General features: G+C 56.5%; 1 protein-coding gene and 1 long non-coding RNA gene across 2 annotated transcripts in view; both read left to right on the top strand.

Annotated features, from left to right (window-relative positions):
* Positions 1-5380: 5380 nt before the first annotated feature.
* Positions 5381-8131, top strand: LOC120230039. The gene is made up of 3 exons (XR_005527905.1): positions 5381-5488; positions 7345-7425; positions 8072-8131. It is a non-coding gene; the product is annotated as an uncharacterized LOC120230039 (long non-coding RNA).
* Positions 8132-11060: 2929 nt separating this feature from the next.
* The window catches only part of NECTIN1 (nectin cell adhesion molecule 1), a 62474-nt gene continuing 47352 nt past the window's right edge, over positions 11061-26182 (top strand). Inside the window, exon 1 of the mRNA XM_039229356.1 lies at positions 11061-11649. Within this exon, the coding sequence (XP_039085287.1) occupies positions 11571-11649 (79 nt within the window). The 5' untranslated portion in view covers positions 11061-11570. The remainder of the gene's footprint in view (positions 11650-26182) is intronic.

The following is a 26182-nucleotide window of genomic DNA, read 5'->3' on the forward strand; positions in this document are numbered from 1 at the left end:
GTATGTACCTGTTTTGTGGAAGGATGCCGTTCTGGTGTCTGCACCTGCCTTTTTTTTTAATGGGTATTTATTTTTGAAGGAGAGAGGGAGACAGAGAGTGAGTGGGGGAAGAGAGAGAGAGAGATGCAGAATCGGAAGGGGCCCCAGGCTCCAGGCTGTTAGCGCAGAGCCTGAGGCGGGGCTCAAACTCACGAACCCCCGAGATCATGACCTGAGCCAAAGTCGGACACTTAACCAACAGAGCCACCCAGGCACCCCTGCACCTGCCTTTAAAGGAGTGTATGGGGCAGGGACGCCTGGGTGGCTCGGTCAGTTAAGCTTAAGCATCTGACTCTTGGTTTCAGCTCAGGTCATGATCTTGCGGTTTGTGGGTTTGAGCCCCGCATCCGCCTGCTTGGGATTCTCTCTCTCTGCCCCTCCCCTGCTCGTGTGCTCTGTCTCTCTATCTTTCAAACTAAATAAATAAACTTTAATAAAATAAAAATAAATATAGGAGTATATGGGACAACGTATGGGGGTCTATGAGTATATGGGGACATGTGCACACATTCTCGTATCTTAATACCACATTAATACATAATAATATAATAATCTTGTGAGCCAGGCATTGTGCTAAGCACTCGACACAGGGGAGTGGGTCAGCATAGGTGTGCAGAGCATTTGCAACACACGCGCGTCCATGCTGGTTGAATGTAACATAATTGTGTGCCCATTCGGGTCACGCAGGCAGCGGGGAATCCCTCCGTGTGCTTGCTCGAGGCTCAGCGATGGCGTGGGCATAAATGTCAGTGAATCTGAGTGTGCGTGCGCGTCTGCACACGCATGCATATGGGTGCACACCCACTTCCCTGTTCCCGGACGGATTGGTGAAATTGTGCGTTATTTATCAGCTGCCTGGGCGACGTGAGCCCCCTGCTTGCCCTGAGCTCATTGCCAAGCAGCCGTCAAGCCCACACACACGTCATGGTGACAGCAGCATGCCTGGGAGGGGGACGCCACTCTGCTCTCTAGAGCCACGGGCTGTGCCATGAAGCAGGGCCCCTACTAGGGAACTGTACAGATTGATGACGCCAGACTTGGAGCTGTGGGAGTGCTCAGCAGATGGGACGAGCCCAGGGGCCCTGGGCGCAGGACAGACAGAGCTGGCACCTTGAGAGCCAGAGGACCTGGCTTAACAAGCGAAACCCCGGGCCTGGCCCGGGAATATCGTCTTAGCATCATACCAGTTGTGCCTGCCCAGTGGCCAGGCATGCAACACCCTTGCTCTGCTGCACCCCCACCGTGGCTCCCTGCTGGCCCTCAGGAGTAAGTCCAAACTCCCCCAGGCAGTGCACAAGGCCCACACGACCTGGTATACACTTCCAAGGCACATCTCCCCCCACTCCTCCCCTTCAGTTCAGTAGACTGAACTACTCACAGTCCTATGATGCACTTGGACCCTTGGGTCTTCTTGCTGCCTCTCCCTGTCTGATTTCTCCAGGTAATGTCCCTGGCTCGCCCCTAGTCCTTGCCCCCTCAAGGTTCAGCTCACCTCCGCAGGAATGCTTCCTTCACCCTTCCTGACCCCCTAAATGAGGGAAGGGTCCCCACACCCCTGACATTCTTGTAGATCCCTAGATTTCCCTATTATCCCACTTCCTTATTCATCCTTTCTTCTCCCATTGACTTGGGCCCAGGAAGGGAGGAGCATGTCTTAGCGGTTCATGGCTTTATTCCAATGCTTAGCATGGTACCCGGTCATAGGTGGTCCATAAATATGCGTTCATGAATTGTTGCTAAAGCCTTTTGTGAGACGGCGGTTGCCTTGAGTCCTCCCCGTTACATCACAGTGTGCATCTGTACAGGCTTTGGGTCTCTCAGATCTCCAGGCTGAAGAGAGCTGCCCCTCTCCCCAATCCCTCTCCTCCTTCCCATCTTAACAGTAACAAGCCCCACCCCCCCACTTTTACAAATGGAAGCCATCAACACCATCTTCCGAATGAGCACAGTGAGGCTCAGAGAGGGAAAGTAGCAGTGGCACGTGACTACGATGACCATCCCCCAGTTCGCCCAGAACTTTCCCAGCAGTAGCGCTGAAAGTCCCATGTCCTGGGAACCGCCTCGGTCCCGGGAAAGCTGGGACAGCTCGTCACCCTTCTTGTCCACAGTCAGTAAGTGGCAGATCTAGGGCGCAAACCTGGGACTCCAGGCTCTACACCATACACACACCCCTCCCTGCTCTGCCTCCCAAGCCTCCTCAAAGTTCAGCCACCTGCACGGGCATCGTCTTCCCTTTGGATGTCACATCCAGGCCACCTGACATGCTCCCTGAGCATCTGTGCCCAGAAGCATGTACTCAAGGAGTGCAGGGCATTAATATTAACCTAAATCAAATATAATTCAGAACCTCGTTCCTGGAGGAAAAGCACTTTACATAACATAGGGAAAAAAAAGGTAAGTCTAGCATTCAAGTAACTTTATAATGATGTTAAAGTACATTAAAAAAAAAAATAACTCTACCTGCAAATTGTTTTCCTTCCCCCATGTGGCCTTCGCATTTCTCTCTTTATAAGGTGCATCTTTTCTACAAAATTGCAAGGCATGTATCGTGCTTCCTTTTAGTTCACACCATAGAAATCTGCTTTCGATTTTCCTCATTCTGGATCCTCTGGGTCATTAACATCCCTCGTTAGCCCAGATACCGGGGAGTCTGGGCTCAGGGCTGACTCCTTCCTGGAGGACTCCTCCCTCCAAGGGCTTCCTAACTCAGGGCCCAGCTGGGCTTCTGAGGGCTTGCCCTGTAAACACTGTCCTGTGGCTGCGTGCTGCTGGCAGGGCAGAGGGAGATGGCTTTCATCAGCCCCTGAAGAGGTCTGAGGCCCAGAGAGGTCAGGAGCCGCACTCCACAGTCCCCAGAGAAGAACAAGCGGCCTCCTCTGCAGGCTGCCAGGGCGAGCGTCTACCATGCACTTTCTCGGCAAGGCTTGGGCTGATCCAGGATCTCTGCCCCCACCCCCTTTAGATCAATCCCATTTCTTGACTTCCACGTGGCTCTCCAACAAAAACAAATTCTGATTCCTCTAGACAAGCAGCGCTTCCTGATAATTATCCTGACCACGACACCCACCCACCCCCGATCTGAAGGCACCAGCAAAGAGAAGGGAGTGTGAGTGGGAGGCCGGGGGTCTTCTTTCTTGCTCTCCTCCCTTTGGCCTTCCTTTTCTGTAGAAATCTTTCCGGCCGCTTCCCCTGCCTTGGTCTAAGCTCCCTGGCTCATGCAGGTCCTTAGCAGAACCTTCTTCTCGGTACCGCTGTTGAGTTTTAAGTATTCCCAAGTCAGAAATGGTGCCTCCACTCACATCTAGAATATTCTGGGGTCTCTCTGTCTCTCTTAAAATAAACAGAATCCCCTAGTATTTTGGACATGGTGATTCTGAGGAATGCACTGAGGGCCTTCTGACCAGAGAGAAACAGGGTCTAGACTAATATGCCTTCTGGGCCCTTTCCTTCTGGAGATTTGGGTGGTTCGAGGTGGAACTGGGAACTTCTATCATTGCTCAGAGCTCTCACTCCCAAAGGCATGCAGATCCCTGGGACACCATGGCCCCCAAGGGAGGGGCTGGCTGCCTGTCAGCCATCTTGGTACCACTCTGACATGGTCATCACTGTACCCGGGCGAGAGCTGTGTTCAGCTGATCCGTTGTCCTCAAGAGCAATGGCGTCTGTGGCAGTGGGGAAGCTCTGCAATGATCTCTGTAAGAATAACAATAATTAAATGTTGCTAAGCACTGTGGGATATACAGGCTCCATCATAATCACCACAGCTAAGCAAGGTGATGATAACAGTAATTAGGTGCTGTGGTTCCCCACTGCCTGGGGTGAGGTTGGCCTGCCAGGTTAAGGAAGGGGGTACTCACGCCAGGGGGTCCTCTCTGGGGCTGGCTAGGGCTTGGCCATACTTCTTTTATGGGGTCCCTCTCCTCCACTCCTCTCCCCTTGCCCTCAGCTTCCATCGACCCTAGATCCGGGACCAGGGTCACAAGAGAGGGTGACCCCCATTCGGCAGACCATTCTAATATATGTTCAAGCATATCTTCTATGAACAGATTTCTGGGTACTGGGAAATCTTGGGGACTTATTAAGAGGGCTCCCCTCACATCAAAGTGAGCTTTATTAGCTAATTACTAAATGACACAGAGGGGCCTGGAATATGGCCGGGAGGGGAAGTCATTTTTGTATTGACTTTGGGTCTTTTCCAAGCCCAACAGCTGCCTCTCTGAAAGAGCCTGTGGAAGCTGGGGTGGGGGAGTGAGGGGAACCTTGGGACAGTTTCCTGGTGATGGCACCCTCCTCGGGGCTGATCTCTGTCTGATCACTGCCCCCAGCCAGGGGGTCAGTGAGAAAGGTGAATTCACATACCTGTCCTTTGAATGGGCTGTTATTCCTGCGGCCATCAAGTCTCAGAGCCAAGAGAGAACGTGGAATTCACGTGGGCCACTCTCCACACCAGGGCAAGGATCCCGCATATAGCAACGCCAGCCCATGGACCTGAGGCCTCAGTGGGAAAAGAGACAGGGAACTGATTCCATTTTCAGTTCCCTAAACAGTCTCCCCAGACTAAACCAAAATCTACTTCCCCCACACATATGCCCACTGGTCCTGATTCTTCTCTAGGGGGGTATGCAGCCCATGCTTGTTCCCTTTTCCCTTTGGGTTTTGGAAGATGGCTAAGCACACCTCCCTTCCACCTCCTTTGGCCCTTCTCCTTCATGAAGTCTGAAGCCACCTTTCTCACCTCTGTGCAGGTAACTTCATCCCCTCCCTCACTGCAATGGCCTTATCAGTCACTTCCCTGATTTCTGCCCCCAAAACTTCTGCCTTCACGGCTCTCTTCACATTCCCTCCAGGCACAGAAAAAGAGAAGTCCCTTCTTTTCTAAGGCTGATCCTTATTCTACCCAGGCGCCACCACCAGTGCCTCCCCCAGGGCCCGCTCCATGAAGTGCACTGTCGTTCACGTCTTACACCTGTTTTCCACATCTCACTCTTCCCTAGCTCTTTTCTCTCTGCCTCCAAGATGCTCAGAGTAGCATGTGATTTCCCCCCCAAAACAGGGAGGGGGGAACATAAGCCCCCTGGTCTCTCCAAGCTTCCGAGCCAGTTTGCTCATTCTGTCCACCACCAAACTTCTCAAGAGCAGGGTGGACGCCTGCTGCCTCTGCTGGCTCACCTTCCATTTGCTTCTGCCCCGACTCTGCCATCACCACGACTCCAACAGGCCACTCATGTTTCTGCCCTGTTTCTGAACACCCCATCTGATCCCTACCTGCTTTCTGCAGCATCAGACACTCCTGGCCACCTCCTCCTCCAATAAATTCTCTCCTCACTTGCCTTCCAGGACAACTTTATCTCCACGCTCCCCTCCTCCCTCACTGACCAGTCTACCTCTGACCATCGTGCCCGTGATACTGCCAGATCCATCTCCTGAACCACAGCTCCGGCAGCCCCCAGTAAGTGCTTCTTTGCTCAGAGACCTCCCATAGCTCACTGCTGCCTGCAGAAAAGCTAAATCAAGGAATTCTAAAATAATGCAACTATAGTTGACCTTTGGGAAAAACACAGGTTTGAACTATGCAGGTCCACTTACACGTGGCTTTTTTTTTTTTTCAGTAAATACAGTCCAGTAGTATTTTTTCAGTAAATACAGTCCAGTGCTACAAATGTATTTCCTCTTCCTTACAATTTTCTTAATAACACTTTCATTCCCCTAGTTCAGTTTGTCGTAAGAATACATCGTAGAATACGTAGAATGTACAAAATGTGTTAACCAACTGGTTATGTTATCGGTAAGGCTTCCGATCTTAGCAGTAGGCTGTTAGTAGTTAAGTCTGGGAGAAGGCAAAAGTCATATGCAGATTTTCAACTGTGCGGGAAGTTGGTGCTCCGAACCTCTGGGTTGTTCAAGGGTCAACCGTATATGCGATACAGAATGTATAATGCAATAATATGTCAGGGGTGGGGGAGTCAAAGGTTTTAAGCAGCAGAATCCATTAAGAAGAAACTTCCTCATGAGCCCAGTGTTTAAAGAGCATGAAAACAAGGTGCTCTTTAAACATGGCTCCTAATTGAAGCAAGGAGTGCTTCAGGAAACTGCAAGGCTTTCAAAACGCAATTGGAAAACCACTGAACAAATTATATTCCTCCATCTGCAGAGAAGACAACTGAAGCCCAGAAAAGAGAAGTGACTGGGAGCTAGTGGCACAGGATGTGAGTTAGTCAATCAACACGTTTTCACTGAGTGCCTACCGAGTGTTGGGCACATTCTAGGTGCAAGGGGTAGAGCAGATGAGATCCACACGGTCTGCCCTGGAGGGGCTGAGAGCACAGGAGGGAAAGAATCAAGTATTATAAACAGTTGCTGAAGGGTTATAAGCATGAGAAGGAGCCATAAGAGCGCAGAGAAGGGGACTCGCCTGGTCTAAAGGGCAGAGTGGGCCACTCTGGGGAAACGACACACGTAAACGGACCTATAAAAAATAAGTGACTGGCCGAAAGGAAGAGGAATAGCTTTGGTGTAGATGAGTAAAGGCCAAGGAGGTGAATTAGATGGCCTCAAGAAACTTCAGGAAAGCCCAGTGGCTCCTACTCAAAGCCCTGGAGCTGGGTGAGACGAGGTGGCGGAAGCACATGGCCCCACGGGCCTTGATGAGAATTTGACACAGGCATCCAAGGCTAAAGGGGCCAAGGAAGCGGTCTTGGGTATTGGGTCCTGCTCCTCTGCATTAGAACACAATCCACTGCTAGATGCAATGTAGTATTGGGGCATCTGGGTGGCTCAGTCGGTTAAGCATCTGACTTTGGTTCGGGTCATGATCTCACGGTTCGTGAGTTCGAGCCCCGTGGCGGGCTCTGCACTGACGGTGTGAAGCCTGGTTGGGAATTCTTCCCCCCGCCCTTCTCCAACATGCTCTCTCTCAAAATAAATTAACTTTAAAAAAAATAAAAAATAAATGCAATGTGGAATTGTGGGTGGGAGCCTGGTACACAGAGCAGGCATTAATAGAAGAATGAGAAATGCAGATAAATTCCATAGCTAATAGTACTATACCAATGTTAATTTCTTAGTTTCAACAAATACACCACGGACATATCAGGTATAAACATGAAAGGCAGCTGGATGAAGGACACCAGGAAACTCTGTTCTATCTTTGTCACTCTTCTGTAGATCCCAAATCACTTCAAAATCAAAGTTTTAACAATTCCCATATCCCTCTAGCACCACGGCAGGGAAGACCAAAACTGGATGCGGAGAGAGAGATTACGGTTACAATGACGGCTAACACAGACTGTTCTTTATGTACCCCAGACGCTGTTCCAAGCGCTGCATGTTATCCAACCCACTTAACCTTCAACAACAAGTCCATGAAGTAGGTGCTTCATTTTACAGGTGAGGAAGCTGGGCCCAGAGAGGTGAAGTCAAGGGCACACAGCTACTGCACGGCAGGCAGTGCAGAGGGTTAAGGATTCAAATCCAGGCAGTCTAACTCCAGAGTCCCACATGCTGGACGACTTTACTCCCTCCCCTCGGTGTGCACTTGTCTATACTGCCAGCGGGCATTGCAAGGGTTGGGCAGAAATTATGAGCAAGTGGATAATGTGGTAACAGTAGAAATGGAACAAAGTCACCAGACTTAAAATAATAGTGGAAGCAGAATGAATGGTGTTTGCCTTGGGATTAGAATATGGTGGTTGGAAAAGAAGCAAGGATGACTCCTGGGCTTCCAGCTTAAGAGGAGGGACCAGAGCCTAGTCTTCTGACGCGGAGTCCCGGGCTTCTTTGTGTCACTGAACGAAGCCTTTCAGACCTTTTGAAATCTGGCTGCAATTTTCTGCTCCTTTCTCTTACACAGCCCTAGAATGCAAAAAAAACCAAACCAAAACAAAACAAAAACCGAAAACAAAACAAAAAACCAAAAAACTGCATTGCCAGCTGTTCCCCAACAGGGCCCCAACCTCTCCCACCTCCATGTTCTCATACAAGCTGTTCCCTCCACCAAAGTTCTCTCCTCAGTCTCCTTTGGTCCACCCTTCAGGGCCTCAAATGAAGGACACCTCTTCCAGAAGTCCGCCCTGCTCTCCACAATGAGAAGCACTCACTCCTCCCTCTACGTAGCTGCCTTTGGGGGCCGTCTTTGGCTGTGACCAAGGTTCATGCTGTAATATACGTATTTGAGTAAGCTCTTGGCTTTGCATTTTGTGCCGTCAGTGCCTAGCACAGTAGATTATCAACAAGACATCTGTTTACTCTCTGAGTAAACAATCCCTATCTTATTTTCCTCTGCACCTCCCCTGGCTCTCTTATCTGTACACTGTAACCCACTACACACACACACACACACACACAAAGAGGCACCTATTTGGTGCTTTGCATATTTTAGGGTTTGTTTAAAAGTGATGAATGAATGATTATACTCTCTCATTTACTGGCCTTCGTCTTCTCCACCCAAACCCCATCCCCTGGCCTTCGTCTTCTCCACCCAAACCCCATCCCCAGACAGTGGTGCCGTGCCGGTGCCAACCCCTGGACACACCCTCTCTGGAAGTTGATTTAAGAGCCAATCAGAGGGGCACCTGGGTGGCTCAGTCGGTTGAGCATCCGACTTCGGCTCAGGTCATGATCACATGGTTCGTGGGTTCGAGCCCCACGTCAGGCTCTGTGCTGACAGCTAGCTCAGAGCCTGGAGCCCGTTTCAGATATTATATCTCCCTCTCTCTCTGACCCTCCCCTGCTCACACTGTCTCTCTCTCTCTCAGAAATGAATAAAAAAAATTAATAAAAATTTTTTAAAAAGCTGATCAGAGAAGGCTTACCCAAGGATGGGTAACGTGAGCAGGGAACTCGTGGGTATGGTACATCTGGAATTATCCCCTCAAATCCATCCACTCATCTCCTACAATATGCCAGGCAGTCTCAGACCACAGCAATGAACCAACACAGCCCTGGCCCTTAAGGTACTTACGGGCAAGAGAGGAGGTATCTACCACTGGACTGGGCTACCACAAATCAAATTTAGTAAGACATCCTCCAGCACAAAACCCCTCCTGGTGGCCCCCAGACAGTCACAGATCCACAGGCCTCCCCTATCCCCGAGTCTCAGGCTCAGGCTACACCCAGTGTGTGGATCCTACTCACCCAACTGTTGCTGGTCTTTGTGCCTTTCCTTATATGGACCTCCCCCAACCTTAAATCCAGTCTCCTTCATGCCTCCCCACTCCAGTACGTGTCTGTCCATCAGATGACTCACCAGCCCCTGTGTCCCTGTTCCCCAGAAGCCTTTCCTGATCCCCATCTGAACCCCAGGCTGAACTGGGCACTTTCTCCAAAACCCACCAAATCCTGGGTGCACACCCCTGGGACACACTACACACATTAAATGCTTGTTTAAATACAACATCTGTTTCTCTATCTGTCTTCTCCCTTCACCCCCACCCCCGCAACTAGACTTTGTGCGTTTAGCTCATTTGACAATGTCTGTATACCCCCAAGCCTGGCACACTACTTGGTACACAGAAAGCTCAATTACACCTGTTAAACGTAGAAGATGTATACAGGAGTGCGCAAACATACACATGAGCGCCGGATTAGGCCGCTTCAGCAGGAAAACAAGAGACACTCCAGGGCCACATCCCAAGTAGTGAGAAAGGGGTGCTCTCCCTGCCCATCCTCTCTTCTGCTCCTCCTATGCCCAGGAACTGGAATTTACACGTTATCAGAAACGGGCACTTCCTCTCGGCTCCTGCCCGCTGGACAAATGGCGGCAACGGGCGAAGGGAACATTATCTGGTCAGGCATCTGGGGAGTACTTCCTAGTGGGAAATTGTCTGTCTGTCTGTCTGTCTGTGTGCCTCCTCCCAGGGCAGGGGATGAGGGTAGGCCATCCAGAGAGAAGGCACAGTGGGCAGGCTCTGGCTGCCAAGGGCCCTGAAGGGTCCAGCCGCCTTGGCAGGAAGCCAAACACACCCGGCTGTGGTGGGTGATGAACCGGAAGGAGCAGGGAGTCCCTGGGACACTGACTGGATGGGTCACTTTCGAGGCATTCCTGCAAATCACTCAAAACCAAGGTCCTGGCAAAGAGAGCAGAGCTCGGTTTCCCGCTGATTTCAGAAGAGGAGGGGGCTTCCGTTTCACGAAAGGAGACCCCTGAAAAGCGGCGGAGATTAGAAAAGACCAGAAACCTCAGTGGTCCTATCTCACCCACCGACCCCTCAGGCAGCTTCCGGTTGTCCCGGCAAAGCTGCCTCTCATATTCGGCCTTCGGGGTGATGCGGAGGAGAGGGGGAGCCCCGGCTATCAGGTTCTAGTCCCAGCTCGGCCACTTTCCGCACTCGTGACCCGGGGCGAGTCGCCTTCCTTTGGGCCTTTGTTTCCGCATCTGTAAAATGGGGCGACGGCTGGAGGCCGAGGGCCTGCGGACGCCCTTTCGGCCAGATCCACAGATCCAGCCGGGCTCCGCACCGCACGCTCGCTCCTCCACAGCCCCCGCCCCCGCCCCATCTTAACTCCACCCCCACCGGGCGGCTTCGGCCCCCACGCCGGCCGCTAGGGGTCACTGCCTCCCTTTGTCAGCGAGGAGGAGGGCGGCCAGCCCTCCGGCCCTCGCCCGGGCGGGAAGGCGACCTAAGGGGCACCTCCCGAGCCAGTGGGCCGCGGCGGACCCCACGGCCCGCGCCCGGGACCCGCCTTCGCCGGGGGCCGGAAGGTGCGCGCGGCCGGGCCGGGGCCGGGGCCGGGCGGGCGCGGGCGGCGCGTCGGAGCCAGGAGGGAGTTAACGCTAACCCCTCCCCCTCGGTCTGACATCACGGGCTGAGTGGCTGAGAGGCTGGAGCTCGGCGAGTGAGAGAAAGAGCGAGAGCGGCGAGCGCGGCGCGACTCGGCGCCCGGGCAGCTTCCACATTGTTGCGGCTCGGCCGGGACCCGGCAGCGCGAGCGGCGGCGGCGCGGGGAGCGGGTGGGGGCAGGACGCGCGGCGCACCCGGCTCGCCCTCCGCGCGCGGAGCCGCACCGCCCGAGCAGCCGAGCCGCGCGCCCGCCCGCCGCCTGGGCCCCGAGCCCACCGCGCCGCCCGCCCGCCGCCTGGGCTCGTCCCGCCGCCCTCGGAGGACGGCCGGCCATGGACGCCTGCAAGTTGGAGCCGAGCGGGAGGGTGTGAGCGCGCCGGGGGCCGGGAGCCCGCGCCGCGCAGCCGGGCAGCCGGGCGCGCCGGGGGTGGGTCCCTCTCCCCAGCCCGGCTCTGCGTGGAAGAAGAGGGCGGGGACCGGCGCGGGGAGGAGAGCGGAGGAGGAGAAGGGGGCATGACTCGTGCAACTTGCGGCGGGCATCCACCGAGCCTCTGAGCCGCCGGCGGCCCGGGGCCCGGATTGCGGCCGCGCGGATCCCACCCAGCCCACCCCGCCCCGGCCGACGGCTGCGGCTGACCTGGATCCTCGGAGCGCCGGGCGGCCGGCAGCGATCGGCCTTCGTCTTCCGGACTGGTTTCTGGAGCGCGGGGAGCGCTCTCCTCGCGGCCCCTCTCGCCGGACCCCCGGCCCCCGATGGCTCGGATGGGGCTTGCGGGCGCCGCTGGACGCTGGTGGGGACTCGCTCTCGGCTTGACCGCATTCTTCCTCCCAGGTAAGCGCGTTCCGCCTCTGCCTGCCCCCCCCCCACCTCCTTCCCTGCCTTCCCGGGGCTGGGAGCTGGATGGCGGGCACGTCTGGGTTATAGGCAGCAAAAGGAGCCAGAAAAGTTGGGTCAGGGCTTAGGTGAGGGGGGTGCGGGTGGCACGGCGGGGAAAGAGAGGATGACAAGCCTCGCAGCCTGCCCTGCAGGGAAGCAGTCAGATGCACGTCTCTGTGTAGCAAGAAAGCACTTTCTCCGCTCCGTTTTTCACAAAAATAATAATATGTAATAGCGTCCTATTTATTTAATAACCAGCTCTCAGCCTCGGGAAGCAGTTTGGAAACACTGCATGTTACATAAATGCAAAATAATCACCGTAATCGCCGTCTCGGGATATGAGACAACAGCCCCAGGGGGTGGGCGTCAGTCTCGGAGCTGGTGGGCTGTGGGTTTGGAGGATGGCAGGGGGGCTTCGTCTCTGTCGCCGGCCCCTCTGCCAGACGGCTCCGCGCGCTCGGCCCCCCCCTCCCGCCCCACGCAGCCACACGCGGGCGCGGAGAGCCGGCTCCTGCGTCAGACACGGCTTCTCGCTCACCTGCGGTTCGGTTCCCGGTGGAGGAGGCCCGGGCCGCGCGGGCTCGCCCCCTCCCGGCCTTGCGCGAGCTGGACTTCGCCTCGGAACTCCGCGCCCGGTTTGGGGGCTCTCCCCGGGGGAAGCGCCGCGGGCTCGGTGCCAGCCAGGTGGCTGCATGACCCACTTTCCCGAGGGTGCCCCGCGTGTCCTTCCTCGAGGCGCCGGCGGCCGAGGGGTTAACCCGATGCCCGACCCTGGGGTGGCCCGCCGTGGCCCATCTGACGGGTGGGGTGGGGGCGGAGGCTGGGACCGGCCGGCGTATTGTGCTGGGGAATGAACTGGAAAATGCGTTTAGGAGGCAAATCCGACCGAGTCCCCTCGCCCGGATTTAACCCTTTGTGTCCCTGGGGAAGCTGCCGGGCTCCCTCAGTGGCTGGTGACACCAGCGGGGGTCAGGGTAGGGGTGGGGGGTTCCTCCAGCCCTCAGGGAAGAAACCTGAGACGACCTCCCGCCCCGGCTAGATGGGGATTTTTGTGGGGGAGGGAGGGGATTGGCTGGAGCACGTGGTCTGGCCTTAGGATAAGGGGTCGAGTAGAGGCACCAGCTCCGCATGGGGCAAGAATATCCGATCTGAAGCGCCGCAGGTAGCGCCCGTTGGAGATGCTAGCGATGAAAATGCCGCAGACTCGCCGGCTAGTTTGTTACCCAGGGGCCAGCCTGGCTGCCCAGTTCCGGGCGCTGGGGTGTACCCCTGGAAGGCAGGAACCTGGCCTCATTCAATTTGATCCCCTTTCTGCCGCCAGCTCATTGCCAGGGCTCCACGGATCTGGCTAAATGGCCGATGGCATCAAAAGCACTTTGTGGAAGCCGGCACCCCGGTGCCCCCACTCCTGCAGCCGGTGGGGTGCTGCCCTGCTAGGTGTGGGGGGAGGGGGAAATTCCAGGGCACAAAAGCAGCACTGCCCATTTCCAGGGGCCTGAGTCCCTCCCCTGGCAGGGTGTTCATGGTAAGTGAGAGTTCTTCCTCTCACACCAGACCTCCTGGGAAGCCTGCGGGAGCTTAGGCCCTAGGACGCCTGTGATCACGGGAAGGGGTGGGCGGGGTGTGCTTCTGGGAACCCTTCAATGGCAATGTGTCCACACCCGGCTTCTAGGGGAAAGGAGAGCTTTGGAGGAGCGCTAGCTGGTCTGGCACACCAGGGGTTAACCTAATTCCCTTCGGACAAAGAGTGGAAAGGCTTGGGGGAAAAGAATGAACTCACCCCCATTCTCCCCTCCTTTTTGTTTTCTTCCCCCAGCTTTGAGATACCTAGTGGTTAATTCCTTCTTGGGGAGGGGGGTGCCTAGCAGCCTGCTCTGCTCCACCCCACTCAGGAAGTGGGGTCAGGCAGTCTCACCTGGCTCAAGTGTAGACACTCCCCTCCCACCAAAAATCCAGATTGAGAGGTGGGATGCAGACAGAGAACTACAGCTCAGACAGGCACTTGAGCGCTCCTCAGTTGACTCTCCTCAGTTGACTGTCATTGTTAACGGCTGGGTGGCATCAGGGGCAGCCAGAATTCATTCACCCGCTGGCCAAGCTCCTCGCACGCCCAGCGCCCGTGTGCCCAGTGCCCCAGCAAAGGGAGGCGGGTGGGTGTGGTTGTGCCCTCTAACACCTGGATGGAGGCTGGTCGGCCCAGAAGTTGCCTGCCCACACACCCCACTTGCCACCACCCGCCGGCTCCCTCCTTGGTGCTTCCTGTTGCTCCTCTCTGGAGACTGGCCAGCTTGATGCCCTTTTCTGGGTTCTCCTGGGCTGTGTCAGGGAGCATGTAGGGCTGGGGAGAGGTCTCCTCTGGGGGGAAGCAGGTGGGGACAGCCCCCCCCCCCCGCTGTGTGTGATACCCCCTGACTAAAAAAACACCAAACACTCCCAATCTGGCTATTGACATGTAAACACAGACGTACGTTTTCAACAACACAGCCTTTACCAGGCTGGGCGGTGAAGCCCCACAAGCTCGGGAGATAACAGTCTGTGGTTCCCGCAGGTCAGCTCAGAGGAGAGGGCCGGCCGGGCATGGGGGCTACACCCCCAGAGAGGGCCAGGAGGAGCCCTAGGGAGGAGGCAGAGAACCTGTCTTAGAAGCAGGTGCACAGAGCCGGTGTCCCACCCTCCACCACACCCTCCCTAATTGGCTTCCCCAAACCTTTTGTCTGGAAAGAGAACACACACCCCAGGTGTCATGCACACCCTCGGAAGACCTGTCAGGCCGCAGCACATCGCTTCTCCGCAGTCTGCACAGAGCTTGCAGAAGGTGGTTTCCTTCGAAACTCCGAGTGTCGGAGCCACTGGGCTGTTTTCCTCTCTCCCCATTTCTCACAGACGGTGATGTGCTCAGGCTTGCTGGGCAGGACGTCATGGCAAAGCCAAATCTGCTGGGCCCGGGGATTACCGCGCGTGCGAACAGCAATCTCAGTGCCCGTTTTGGAGGCTGCGCTCTGGAGAGTGTCTCAGAATCAGATTCAAGGCCTAACAGTCCAGGCTGGAGGGGAGGAGAAGGTCCTGTGGGGCCTGGGCCCAGCAGCCCATTAGGCATCTCTGAGTCTGAATATCTGCGGCTCAGGGGGACAGGTGGCCCCTTTTTGCCCGGCACTGGCCAAGATGGTGATATTACTTCCCTTCTCCACCACTCAGCTACGCACAGTGAATCCACCTACTCGTTAGCCACTTCCTCAGCCGGGACCCCGTTGAATGCTGCCTGGATGGTCATACCAGCCAGCAGAGCCCTGGTGCTGGTGGCTGGGCAAGTGGGCAAGTGGGCCAGGCTTGGGGGGGTGGGGTGAGGGCACAGGCAGAGGGTCTGCCCAAGTCGCTGTGTCTATGATGCTGCCATTGTTTAGCAGCTGACTAATGTTCATTGTGCGGCACGAACAGAAGACACCCAAGGGAGGTGTGAATATACCTTCGATGCTCCTGATTGTATCTTTCCTGGTTAACCTAGTAACTTGGATGGCTCCTGCCTGGGGGAGAGACAGAGAGGGTACCTGTGTATTTGACTGTCGTCGTTGCCGTTGTTTTAACTCTGACTGTTAGCCAGCGTGCCGGGCTAGGCTGGACACTAGCCAGCTGTGGCACTTAGGCGCCAACATTTCCGACAGTCTGCATGTTGTTTCGCCATCCGTATCCATTGGCTACGCGCACACACGTGTGCAAGGCTTTGTGTGTTTGTGTTGGTTATCTGCGATTCCCTGTGCACATGCAGAGCCCCAGGCACTAGGGCAAGGAGGCGTCCTGCGTCCTCTGGATGTCTGTGGGTCAGCACAGGGCTGGGGCTGTAACTATGTATCAGATGTATATTCACTAGAACTGATCCCTTGTGGCTTTCCAACTAGGATTTTGTGAGTGGCTCTGAGCCTTGATAAGACCTGTGTTGATGTCAGAGGGTCAGGGACATGATTCGGGGAAGAGACCTGGATTTGCCCTCAGCCAGCTCCTCTCATGATGGGCCGTTGGGGCCTTCGGGAGTGGGAAGCCTTTACACTGGTTTCTTTTTCTGTTCTTGCCCTTGGCTTTAGACTGGGCCTCCGCATGCTCACCTGGAGAGACTTTCCTCTCTCATCTCCTTGACACACGGTGTCTGGAAGCTGGTGTTGACTGGAGCCCGGCTTGCCCCCGCAGCTTCTCAAGATCCCTGGAAGGCTGGGAGGGGCCCTGGGAGATAGATTTTCAGCTGCTGATTGGCATCTTTGCTTTCTGTATGAACACTTGGGGGAAAGGAGATCATCTGAGGAGAAAGGTGGCCTACACTGGGCAGTTTAAAGGGGCACGAATGTGGGTTTTGGTCCTCCATGCAAATAGCCCTGCGGGACCCTAGGCATACCCGGGTTGGCAATGTACATGTATCCGGAAACACCCTGGGCCCCAGCAGCAGAATGGGGGAGCCCCCTTAGAGGGAATGAGGGGCAAGAGGTTGGGGAGAACGTTTGTCCTGGGAACCCAGGACCCTGTGCCCAAGACCGCTGGCAGGTGTTTCTCGCCCACGATGCCTGCCCCTCTCCATAGAGACCAGGTCTGCGGAGCCAGCAGCAGATGTGCTGGCTGGGCAGGAGGTAACTTAAGATCTGAGCAGGGATCACTTTGCAGAGGGAATGCCCTGAGTTGGAGATAACACCCCTTAGTCCAGTTAACCCTTGAAACTCTGGACTGTGCTGATTTGGGAGATGGGGAGGGGGAAGAGATGGGAAGAAACACACCACGCCTAACGTCTGAACGCTGACCCATTCCCGAAGGACAGATGGACATAGTGCAACAGGAGAGACCTCACAAGGACACAGAGAAAGTCTTCCTGGCAGCAGACTATGGACTCTTGAGGGCAGTGGATAATCCCCGGGTTTATCCTTGGGTGGGGGAGGGGAGCAATGGTATGTATTCTCCAGGGCTCATGGGATCTGTGCCTTTCACAGTCTTCTAGGGCAGGAAAACAGGGGTCTCAAGCCCTGGTTATGAGAGAGCGGCAGGCAGATAGCTTGGTTCCTCTGCCTACAGCCTAGAAAGGACCACCCAGCAGAGTGAGACAGCGGAGTGCAGCCAGATGGACCAGGTTTGAATCCCAGTTTTACCACTTGCTGGTTGAGTGGACTCGGTTAAGTTAACTTTGTGAGCCTCAGTTTTTCCCACCTGTAAAATGGGTTTCTGTTACTACAGATTCCAGAGGAGGTTGTAAAGAGTGGATGGACAGTAACGTGTGACAAGTGCTTAGCTCGTCGCCTGCCATGGGACAAACACGCAGTAAAGTAGCAGCTACTCCTATTCTCCGTGCCTTTCCTCGGAGCGGTCCCAGCCGCTCTCATCCGCCAGCTGGCCAGTGGCAACGTTGTACTCCCTTGAGAAAGAGCCACTCAGCTGCCTGCCCAGTAGTGAGCCCCTGCCTCCACCTGGGAATGAAGGCAGAGGCTGCAGCAGCCTGGGGGGGGGGGGGGGGCCCCGGGCACCTGCATGAGCCTGACCCTGGTGGTTGTATACTCACAAGCAGCAGGGCCCGTGTGGCCTTCATTCTGCAGCGTGTCGCCAGGGGCCCTCCTCGGCGCCCGCCCCACTCCCTGGCTACAGCCCAGTACGGCTCCGTTGCCCATCTGGAGCATTGGCTGCAGTAGAAGCCGGGGCTCGCAGGGAAGGCCCGAGGCTCAGCCCCTGCCTTCCTTCAAAATTCCACATTTGGGAGAAGGGTGGGCAACAGGCCCCTCTCTCCAGCAGCCCACCCCTGTGGCAAGATGGTACACCCCATCCCTCCTGGCGCTGCCCCCTTCTCACTGGCAGAAAGCCCTCTCCCAGTTTCTCCTGTTGCAGACAGAATCCTTTCGCCGCTAATGATAAAAATGCCCACGGTGCTCTTTACAGCTCATGGTTTCAGCTGATCCTCCCAGCAACCCCGTGTGAATGATATTCCTGGTCCTTCCATTTTACAGCTGAGGAAAGTGAGTCAGGCTTAGTAATGTGCTGACCATCTCAAGCCCGGGGAGGCCAAATCAGGTGCCAGATCTTCTGACTTCAAAGCCAGTAGATGAGGGAGACGACACAGGCTGAGATGGACAGACGCAGAAGGGGTTAAGCCGGGCCACCATAGAACGGGTCCAGCGAGATGGTCATTCACTTCGCCAGCCACCACCATTCTCCCCCTACAACAAGCCAGAGCTCCCTGGGGAATGGAGGGATACGTTGAGAACATAGGTCAGAGGGTGGTCCAGCCAGAAGGAGCTGACCACGGAGCCCAGGTCAGCACCACAGCCCAGGTCGGCAGGCCCAGCAACAGAACAGCTAGAGGGGTCAGGGAGAACAGTGCCCCTCTGGAAGCTAGAGCATTCACCCCCTGGAGATCCGGTCTGAGACATGGGCAGGGCCCTGAGGTCTGAGCACAGAGCCCCAGGGCACAGGCAGGCCCAGGCGCAGAGAGTGGTGCTCCGAGAGCACGTGGACCCGATGGAGCCACACAGAGGGGATGGGGTGACATTTGGCAGCAGAGCCCACTCCCTCTCTTGGGCCACCCCCCACCCCTGTGCAGACCCCCATGTCATTCCCAGTTTATGAGGAGTCTCATTACCAAGCCACAGACAATAAAACCCGCCCGGCCACTCTGGCCCGGATCTCATTAGAGGACATTAGTTCCGCTGGCTGGGAGCTCCTCTGGGACACAGCTGCAGGCGTGGCCCAGGAAGCAAAGCAGGCCAGTGGCCATGGGCATGAGAACGTCCCATTGGGAGACAGAGTTCGATTTGTGGGCTTAAATGGAGTCCTTCGCCTCCCCACTCCCCATCCTGGGAAGTGCTCCCAAAGCATCCTATGCTCCTCCAAGCAGTAAACAAGGGTTCCCTCCCACCCACTTGAACCCTCAGTTCTGTCCCCTGCCTGAAGGGGAGAAGCTCCCTCCAGGGCTGTTCATAGGAGTCCACTTTGGCTGGAGCTGGTTGAGAAGCTTAGCAAAACACCGTCCTGCGGAGAGGGGCCTCTGGGGACAGAGGATGGCTCCCCACCCTCACCTGAGGTCTGAGAGTCACATCCCAGCAGTAAAGATGGAGGGAGTTTGGCTTCCTCACAGCCACTCTGGCTTGAATCTTGGCCCATCCTTCTGCCCCGCGGGGGCAGAGACCTGGGGAGCCCATGGTGGAAACATGTTCCTCCCCTAAAGGTGCACTTCCCCCAGGGCAGGGGCTTACTGGTCTCACAGCCCTCCCTGAGGTGGAGTAACTTGCCCCCAGTTGCTGTGTTGGGGGCCTGGGGGCCATTATGGGGTCCTTCCCACCAGAGCCGGGATTATTTCTTGCTTAGCAGATTCTAGTGCCCGTTGACGGCCAGCCCCCTCTCTGCCTGTACCTTTCCCTCCCTGCTTTAGCTCCATCTCTCTTTTCCTGTAATCCTGCACATACCTGCTGGTGGCCAAAATACCACCAAGGCCCAGTGGTCATCACCATGAAGAAAACAAGACCAGAGCAAAGGAAAGCTTGCCCCTTCCTGGTACCTCAATCTTATGGAGGAAAGTAAGGGACAGGCCCAGATAACTCGTTCTTAGTGCGCACAAGCTCACTGGGTAAGGCTCCCCTGGAGGGTCACACAGGCCAGCCCACGCTTTGGCGTGTGAGCCGCCTTGCCCGCCAAATGAGTCAGCGGAGATGGGAGGGCCGATCTGTTCGGGCAGACGCGAGTCAGCCTTGCTCGGGAGAAAAGGGGACTAGAGATCTCTCCTAGCTCTTGGCGCTCCCCCCGTAGGACCCTCGTCTCGCCCTGGTCCGGAGTGCAGGCGCCCAGTGGGATCGGCGAGGCTGTCTCCATGCTCTCCGTTCATGGGGCCTGAGCAGCGCCCCTGGCAAGCCCTCCCTCCGTCCTGGTATCTTGTAGGCAAACACTCCAGCTGCTGTAGGAAGTTGGAGAAGGTGCCTCAGAGCCAAGCCAGCCTGGTAGCAACGCCCTTGTTCGTGGGACTGTTGCCGCAGCCCCTGCCTCCTGGCTGTCTGGCTCCTGTCTGCTCACACCGCTTCTTGGATGGATACACTTAACGCACATGTGAGAAAGACAGTCACAGGCCCAGAAGAATCTGATGGCTGCCCCCTCCCTAGCTCCTCTCTCATGCCCTTCCCCGCATGCCAGGCCCACCCAGCCACACACCCCTGTATTCATGCCCCACATTTTCCCGCCTCAGTGCCTTTGCACATGCCTACCCAGCCACACACCCTTCTATTCATGCCCGTTTTCCTGCCTCAGTGCCTTTGCACATGCTAGCACCCACCCAACCCCCACCTAAAGTTCTCCCTTACTTCCCATATCTAAATACTGAGATCAAGAGCCACTTCTGTCATGAAGCCTTGTGACCCACTCCTTCTCCCAGCTGGGGATAACCTCTCCCATCTCAGAGCCCCCTGGCCCCCCCTCCATGCCCCCCTGTGGCACTAACCACTGTGCATCTCGCTCTATAGTTATTTGAGCCTGGGACTTATCTTCTCCCCGAGACAAGAGCTCCGAAAGGACAAGTCCATTGCTGATGGATGTCGGTGTCCCCGGGCCTAGTACAGGCTTGGCCACGTCGTAGGCTGGCAGTACGTGCCCAGCGGATACGTGGTTGGTTGGGCAGTGGATGGCGATGGTGGTAATAACAGACTTTTATGGAGAGGTCTTGGGTGCCAGACACTTAGAAACACGTCCCGTGTAATAACTTACTTCATTTTCATTACAGCTCACGTAGAAGAAGGTCCTTCTAGTCTCCCTTTTTTCACACATGGAAAGATGAGGCCCAGGCAGGGGTTAGGTAACCTGCCCGTGGTCACACAGCTAGTGGGCGGCAAAGCCAGGATTCAGATCCAGGAATCAGGCCCAGCATCCATGATCGTACCACTGAGCCAAGCTGCCTCTCTTCTGGATGGATGGGTGACGGAGAAAGACAGCCAGCCGCTCCCAGGGTAGCACAAGACCCTGTGTCCAGAATGCCTACCACCCTTTCATATTGCTCAGCTCTCCCTGCTCCCTTCGGTGCAGAACTAACCTGGTGCGGCCCCTGGAGGGTGTGGGGTTATCAGTGCCTGCCCTCCGAGTCTCGGTGGTCATTGCTGTGTCCTTGGGCTACCTTCCGGGTGCAGGAAGTACAGCCATTACGCTGTGTGACCACGGTTTCCTCTTGGGAGTGTGCATGCGGCTATGCTGGGAAGAAATGGCTCAGCGTCATCACTGCTTCATCCCCTGAACTTTCGGGCATCACCGATGCCACTGGGGGGCTCCTCCCAAGCTTCACTAGCGAGATGAGGGCTGGGTGTAATAGCTTCTCCCAGCAAGGCTGCCGGAACCCTCCCCAGCAGGTGTTCCCAGGCAGGCCCCTGGTCCTGGGTGGGTCCAGAGCTCAGCAGGCTGATCCTATGCCAGTACCTATCCAAAGCTTCTGGAAGGTTCTGATGTCACTTGCCCTCACCCAGAGATCCCAAAAGATGGCAAGGGAGGGGCCCCTACCTGGGGAGGTGGGGAGGATTTAGGGTGTTCACCTGTGCTGGCTGCTTTGATCCCCTGGGATGAAAGGGCCGGTGTTTCCTCTGCCCCAGGCCGCTTCAGAGATCAGGGAGCTGAGGACAGAGGCATGGCAGCCTCAGAGCCGGCTGGCCGGGGCGTAGAGAGCTGTCCCAGGGAAGAGGGGCATGGAAGCAGAAAAATCAAAATGCTCTCTGACATCGTGGCTGAGGACTAAGTGACCTGCAGATCACTCACATGCAGATTGTCCTCTGGAGGGTGACCCAGGGCCGATGCTCCACTCAGCACACCCTGACCCGGCACCTCACCACGAGGACTCAGGCTGCACAAACTTGCTTAATTAGGAAGGTAACTGGGCTGCAAAACAGTCATCTGATAGGTTTCGACGCCAAAGAGAAATTCCTCGCAGACCCTCTGCTGTTCTAGATTAGCCATGCTCCGTTAGCTTGAATTACGGCGCGGCCTCTGTGGCCCAGACGCAGGCCAGCACTGTGCGCTTGATTCCTGGGCCCAGAATCTGCATCGCGCCCGGGAAGTGCTTGGAAGCAGTAGTAGGATGGGGGGCTCAAGACCCACCTGGGCCCCCTCCAAACCTAAGGAGCGGGCGCCTGTCAGCTCAAGGCAGCATCGCCCGGGCCTGCGGATACCCAGCCTTGCTCTTGAGCCACACCACCTCCACGCCCCTTCCCTACCCTGCGGGTCAGGCATCCTTCAAGAATTTGGTGTCAATGGCAGAAGCTTTCTGCAGTGGCTCCTGGGTAAAATTGGAGCGGAGACAGGGGCAGGCTCCTCCTGAGTGTAAATAAGATCAGAGCACAGCGGCCACACTGCACAGGATTATTTTATTATGATTGCCCACCTCCCCCGCCCCCCGAGCTGTCCTCCATCTCATTGGCCTAGATAGCTACATCTCTCAGAATGATGGATGGGCCGCCTCTCCATTCCCAGGCAGGGTGACCAGCCCTGCTGCCGAGCCACCCCCCTACCCAGCCCCTTCCCAGATTTATTCCCTGTGTTTATGGTGCCTGGAGAGTAATCAGTGTCCTGGGCCGGCTGAGCACTCTGATTATCTCCGTTCGCTTGATGGATGGGCCTTTAGGGAACTTAGGCACCAGCCCCCTGCTCCCTGTGCCTGCCCCAGCCCACCCAGCCCCCTTCTCAACCTGAGTTCCCTTCCCCCAGAGTCGGATGATGGGCCTCCCTGCCCCTCCCAAGGGCGCAGCAATGGTGGAGGGAGGCCCAACATCCCTAGCACCCACCTCTTGGCACTGTGGCAGCAATGAGTGGGAAGGCCCTCTGTGGCTCCCCTTATCCCCAGAGAGCCTGGAGCAGGGGCAGACAGGGCCACCAGGCCACTCATCTGGGGACGGCACCCCCCCCCGCACACACACACACACACACACACACACACACACACACACANGGCACTGTGGCAGCAATGAGTGGGAAGGCCCTCTGTGGCTCCCCTTATCCCCAGAGAGCCTGGAGCAGGGGCAGACAGGGCCACCAGGCCACTCATCTGGGGACGGCACCCACCCCCCCCCGCACACACACACACACACACACACACACACACACACACACTCAGAAACATCCTGCCCAGGAAATGGCTTGACTCTCCTCTCCCACCTTCTCCCTGCATCACTCGTACCCCCTCGGCACTTGTGTACACAGCTCGAGCTGTAATGATAATTTGTGCTGCTTTATGTGTTTCTTTACAAGTGTTTTTATGTCCTCTGTGTGTGCATGAGAGAGGTTTATGGGGTGTTTGTGTGTGTGCGCGCGCACTCCTGATTAGACTCTGATTGCCATCCTTTCCCCCACGAAGGCAGGGGGCTCTCAGCCAGCTGGGCGAGGGGAATGGGCAGAGCCTGGATACTGGGGGGCAGGGGCAGGAAGTGGGGGGAAGAGGCAGGCAATCAAAGATGATGACTGTCCGAGGCGGGGTCTACACTACCCCCTAGCCGCCAGTTAGAGAATGCAGAAGGTCAGTCTTGGATAATTGTTTTGTCTATAGGATCACAAACAACTGGTTGGACTATTCCACCCCTTCACCCCCACCCCCGGCCCAGCAAATTGAACCCACTGGCTGCTTCACCACGTGGTCTCTGTCTCTTATTACTTACATGGGTCCTTATGGGGATCTGCGTCTGGTCTCCTCTAAATTTGAGTTCCCTTCAGTGGAAAGTGGGGATGTGAGGATGAGAGGGTTAGAAAAGGTAAATAACGCATGTGATGTGGTGAGCATAGAGCCTTCACACCACTTGGTTATTACCAGCTGCTGCTGGTCCCAGAGCCTCCATCAAAGCAAGGGGGCAGTTCCTTGGGACTGGGCAGCCCAGCCCAGCACACGGCAGGGGTCCCTCGGCTGGGTTACTGTCACTTCTCAGCTTAGGCAGGGTGCATCGCCTGCCCAGGCTCTCTCGGGCTGCTGGAAGACCACCCCCACCTCCAGATGGGCACCTGGGAAGATGCCTGGTAGCTTTTTGGAGCCATCCTGAGCTCTCTGCCTAAAGAGTAGTTGGAAGCAAGAGTTATGTGCCCTCAACCAAGGAGCCCCATGCGCAGCCTTCTGGCCACCCAGCGTGCTGGATGCCAGCACTCATGGGAACCCCAAACACCCCGGGTGTGCGTTGCCACAGGCTACTTCCTGCACTCACAGTGTGGGCACCAGCGTGTCCTTTGGCCCACGCCGGGGCGGGGGCGGGGGGGGGGGCAGAGGTGAGCAGTAAATATAACATCCCCTCCTGGGGTTTCCCTGCTAACAGGAGATGTGCCTGCCCTCCGACCTCACACACAGCAGATGTTTTAATGCACACCGGACAGTGGCTGGGAGGTAGAGAGAACGAGCAAGGCCCAAGCAAACCCGTCACTCTTCCTACTGCCTTCCCTGCTTGGCTGTGAAGGGGCTAGGAACAGGACTGCACTCTGCTGCACCCTTAGAGGTGGGTTAAACATCTGAGCCTGTGCGTCCCCCTCCCATCCTCAGATTCAAAAAGAGCCTCCCAGCTGGGCTATCATCTGAGGGTAACTCCCTTCCCTGTGGAGGATAGACAGAGTAAGTCAGGAGAAACCGAGCATTAGAAGGAGAGTCAAATGATATATTTCTTAAAACCCCTCAACTGCATCCCGACCAGTTGGTTGAACATCCAGCTTCAGCATGAATACCCCCAACGATAGGGAACTCACCACCCTCCCGTGGAAGCCCCTACAGCTCTCACTGCCCTGGATCCTCCCTTGCACTGGGCTGAAAGCTGCATGTCTGAAGCCCCCACCCATTAATCCTGCTGCCGCCCCCTGGGAATCTCGTGGAGCACATCTGATCTCGCATGTGACGTACTTCAGGCATTGAGAGAGTCTCCAGCTCTCAGCCTTCTCTCCCCTGAGTGCTTCCGACCAGACCCGATACACCTGGACATCTGAGGTGCGCTCCGGGGAACCAGGTTGTCTTGATCCCCGGTGGCGGGTGTGATGCCCCAAATATGGGCTGACCTGCCCGAGGTTTCTGGCCGAGGATTTCCCCGGCCGCCACCACCCTCCGAGGATCAGGGAGGAGGCAGTGTGGGTCCGCGCTTTCACGCTTCCCCACCTCCACCTCACCCCTTCCGAACCCTGTTTTCCTTTGGATTAACAATAAATTGCAGTGAAAGATCCGCTTATCTCCAGTGGGAATTAAGGAATTAAGTTGGTGATGGGGAGAGAAGGGCCTGAGAAAGGGAGCATATTGCACAGATTCAGGGCATGGGGAGGGCGGCGGGGAGGGGGGCCCACTGCCTGCTGTCACTTCGCCCTGGAGACGACAGGAGCAGCCCCTAATTCTCCCAGTAGCCTGTGCCTTGATGGGGGGGGGGGGGCAGTTGGATGGGTGTGGTCACCCGTGGGAGGCAGGGCACCGCAGGGACACCCACGTGGTGTGATCTGGCAGTGCCTAATGTTGCCCATTAGTGCCTCGCGACATGGGGCAGCAGCTCTGCGGCGGGTCGCTGCACTCAGAGGGCGAGCTGAGGCATGTGGCAGGGTAAGGCAGCCCACCCCGCTGTCTGACTGTGATGCAGAGGCTGTGATGGGGGCCCCCACCCTGCAGGCAGTTCATCCATTCCATCCAGGCACTACAGAGACCCCCAGGCAGGCCCTTGTGACCCGCCCTCTGTGTTTCTCAGTGGAGACTGAATTAACCCTGGACTCCTGTGGCCAGTTGTTAGATGAGGCTCTCGCCCCTGGAGGATCTGGGCTTCCCTCTATCTTGAAGGTAACCCAGAAGCCTCCCTCCGGAACCCCAGCGGCCCCACTCAGCCCCAGCCCCAGGAGGCTCAGCTTGCAACCCCTTCTCCCACGACCTACCTGTCATCAGATCCCCTCCCTAGCAGCTCATTTGGGAGCTCCCCTTCCCTCCTTTTCCCTACTCCTCCTGCCTCCCCCTGCCAAACCCTGAGGCTGAGCAGGGAGAGAGATAAGGGGCTGAGCTGCCCTCCAGAGGGTGAGGAGGGTTGGAGGTGGAAGCCAAGAGGGGATGGGTACCAAGGACACAGGTGCCTTCGAGTCATCCCGACTAAGCATGGGACCTGCCCCAAATAATAGTTTCGATCACTTGTCATCAGTCTCTCCCATCACCCTCCCAGGGTGGGAGCAGGGGTTGATGTTCAATAGCAGCACCACCGCCAGGGAAGGGGGCAGGGCACTGGAAGATAAAGCCGCAAGGCCAGGCTGGAGATAGTCTCCAGGGGAGGAGGAGGGGCAGGGAGATCTAGCGAGGCCTGGGATTCAACACCAGTCAAGGGGTGAAGCCAGAAATGGAGCCCTCCAGTCCCAGAGTCTAGCTGGTTAATAATTAGTGGCTCTGGTTAATCATTAGTGTTTTTTCCCCAATTTTAGCTCCCCCGCCCCTACCTTCTAGGCTCTGCCCAGACCTCTGAAAACGAAGCCCCCATCTCTGCCCCTGCCCTGGGCCGCCACCTCCCCTCCCCCCAGCTGGTTTCTGGTCTCTGGA

The sequence above is a fragment of the Hyaena hyaena genome, unplaced genomic scaffold (assembly GCF_003009895.1).
Source record: "Hyaena hyaena isolate Hyena2069 unplaced genomic scaffold, ASM300989v1 scaffold_37, whole genome shotgun sequence".
In the NCBI taxonomy this organism is placed as follows: Eukaryota; Metazoa; Chordata; class Mammalia; order Carnivora; family Hyaenidae; genus Hyaena; species Hyaena hyaena.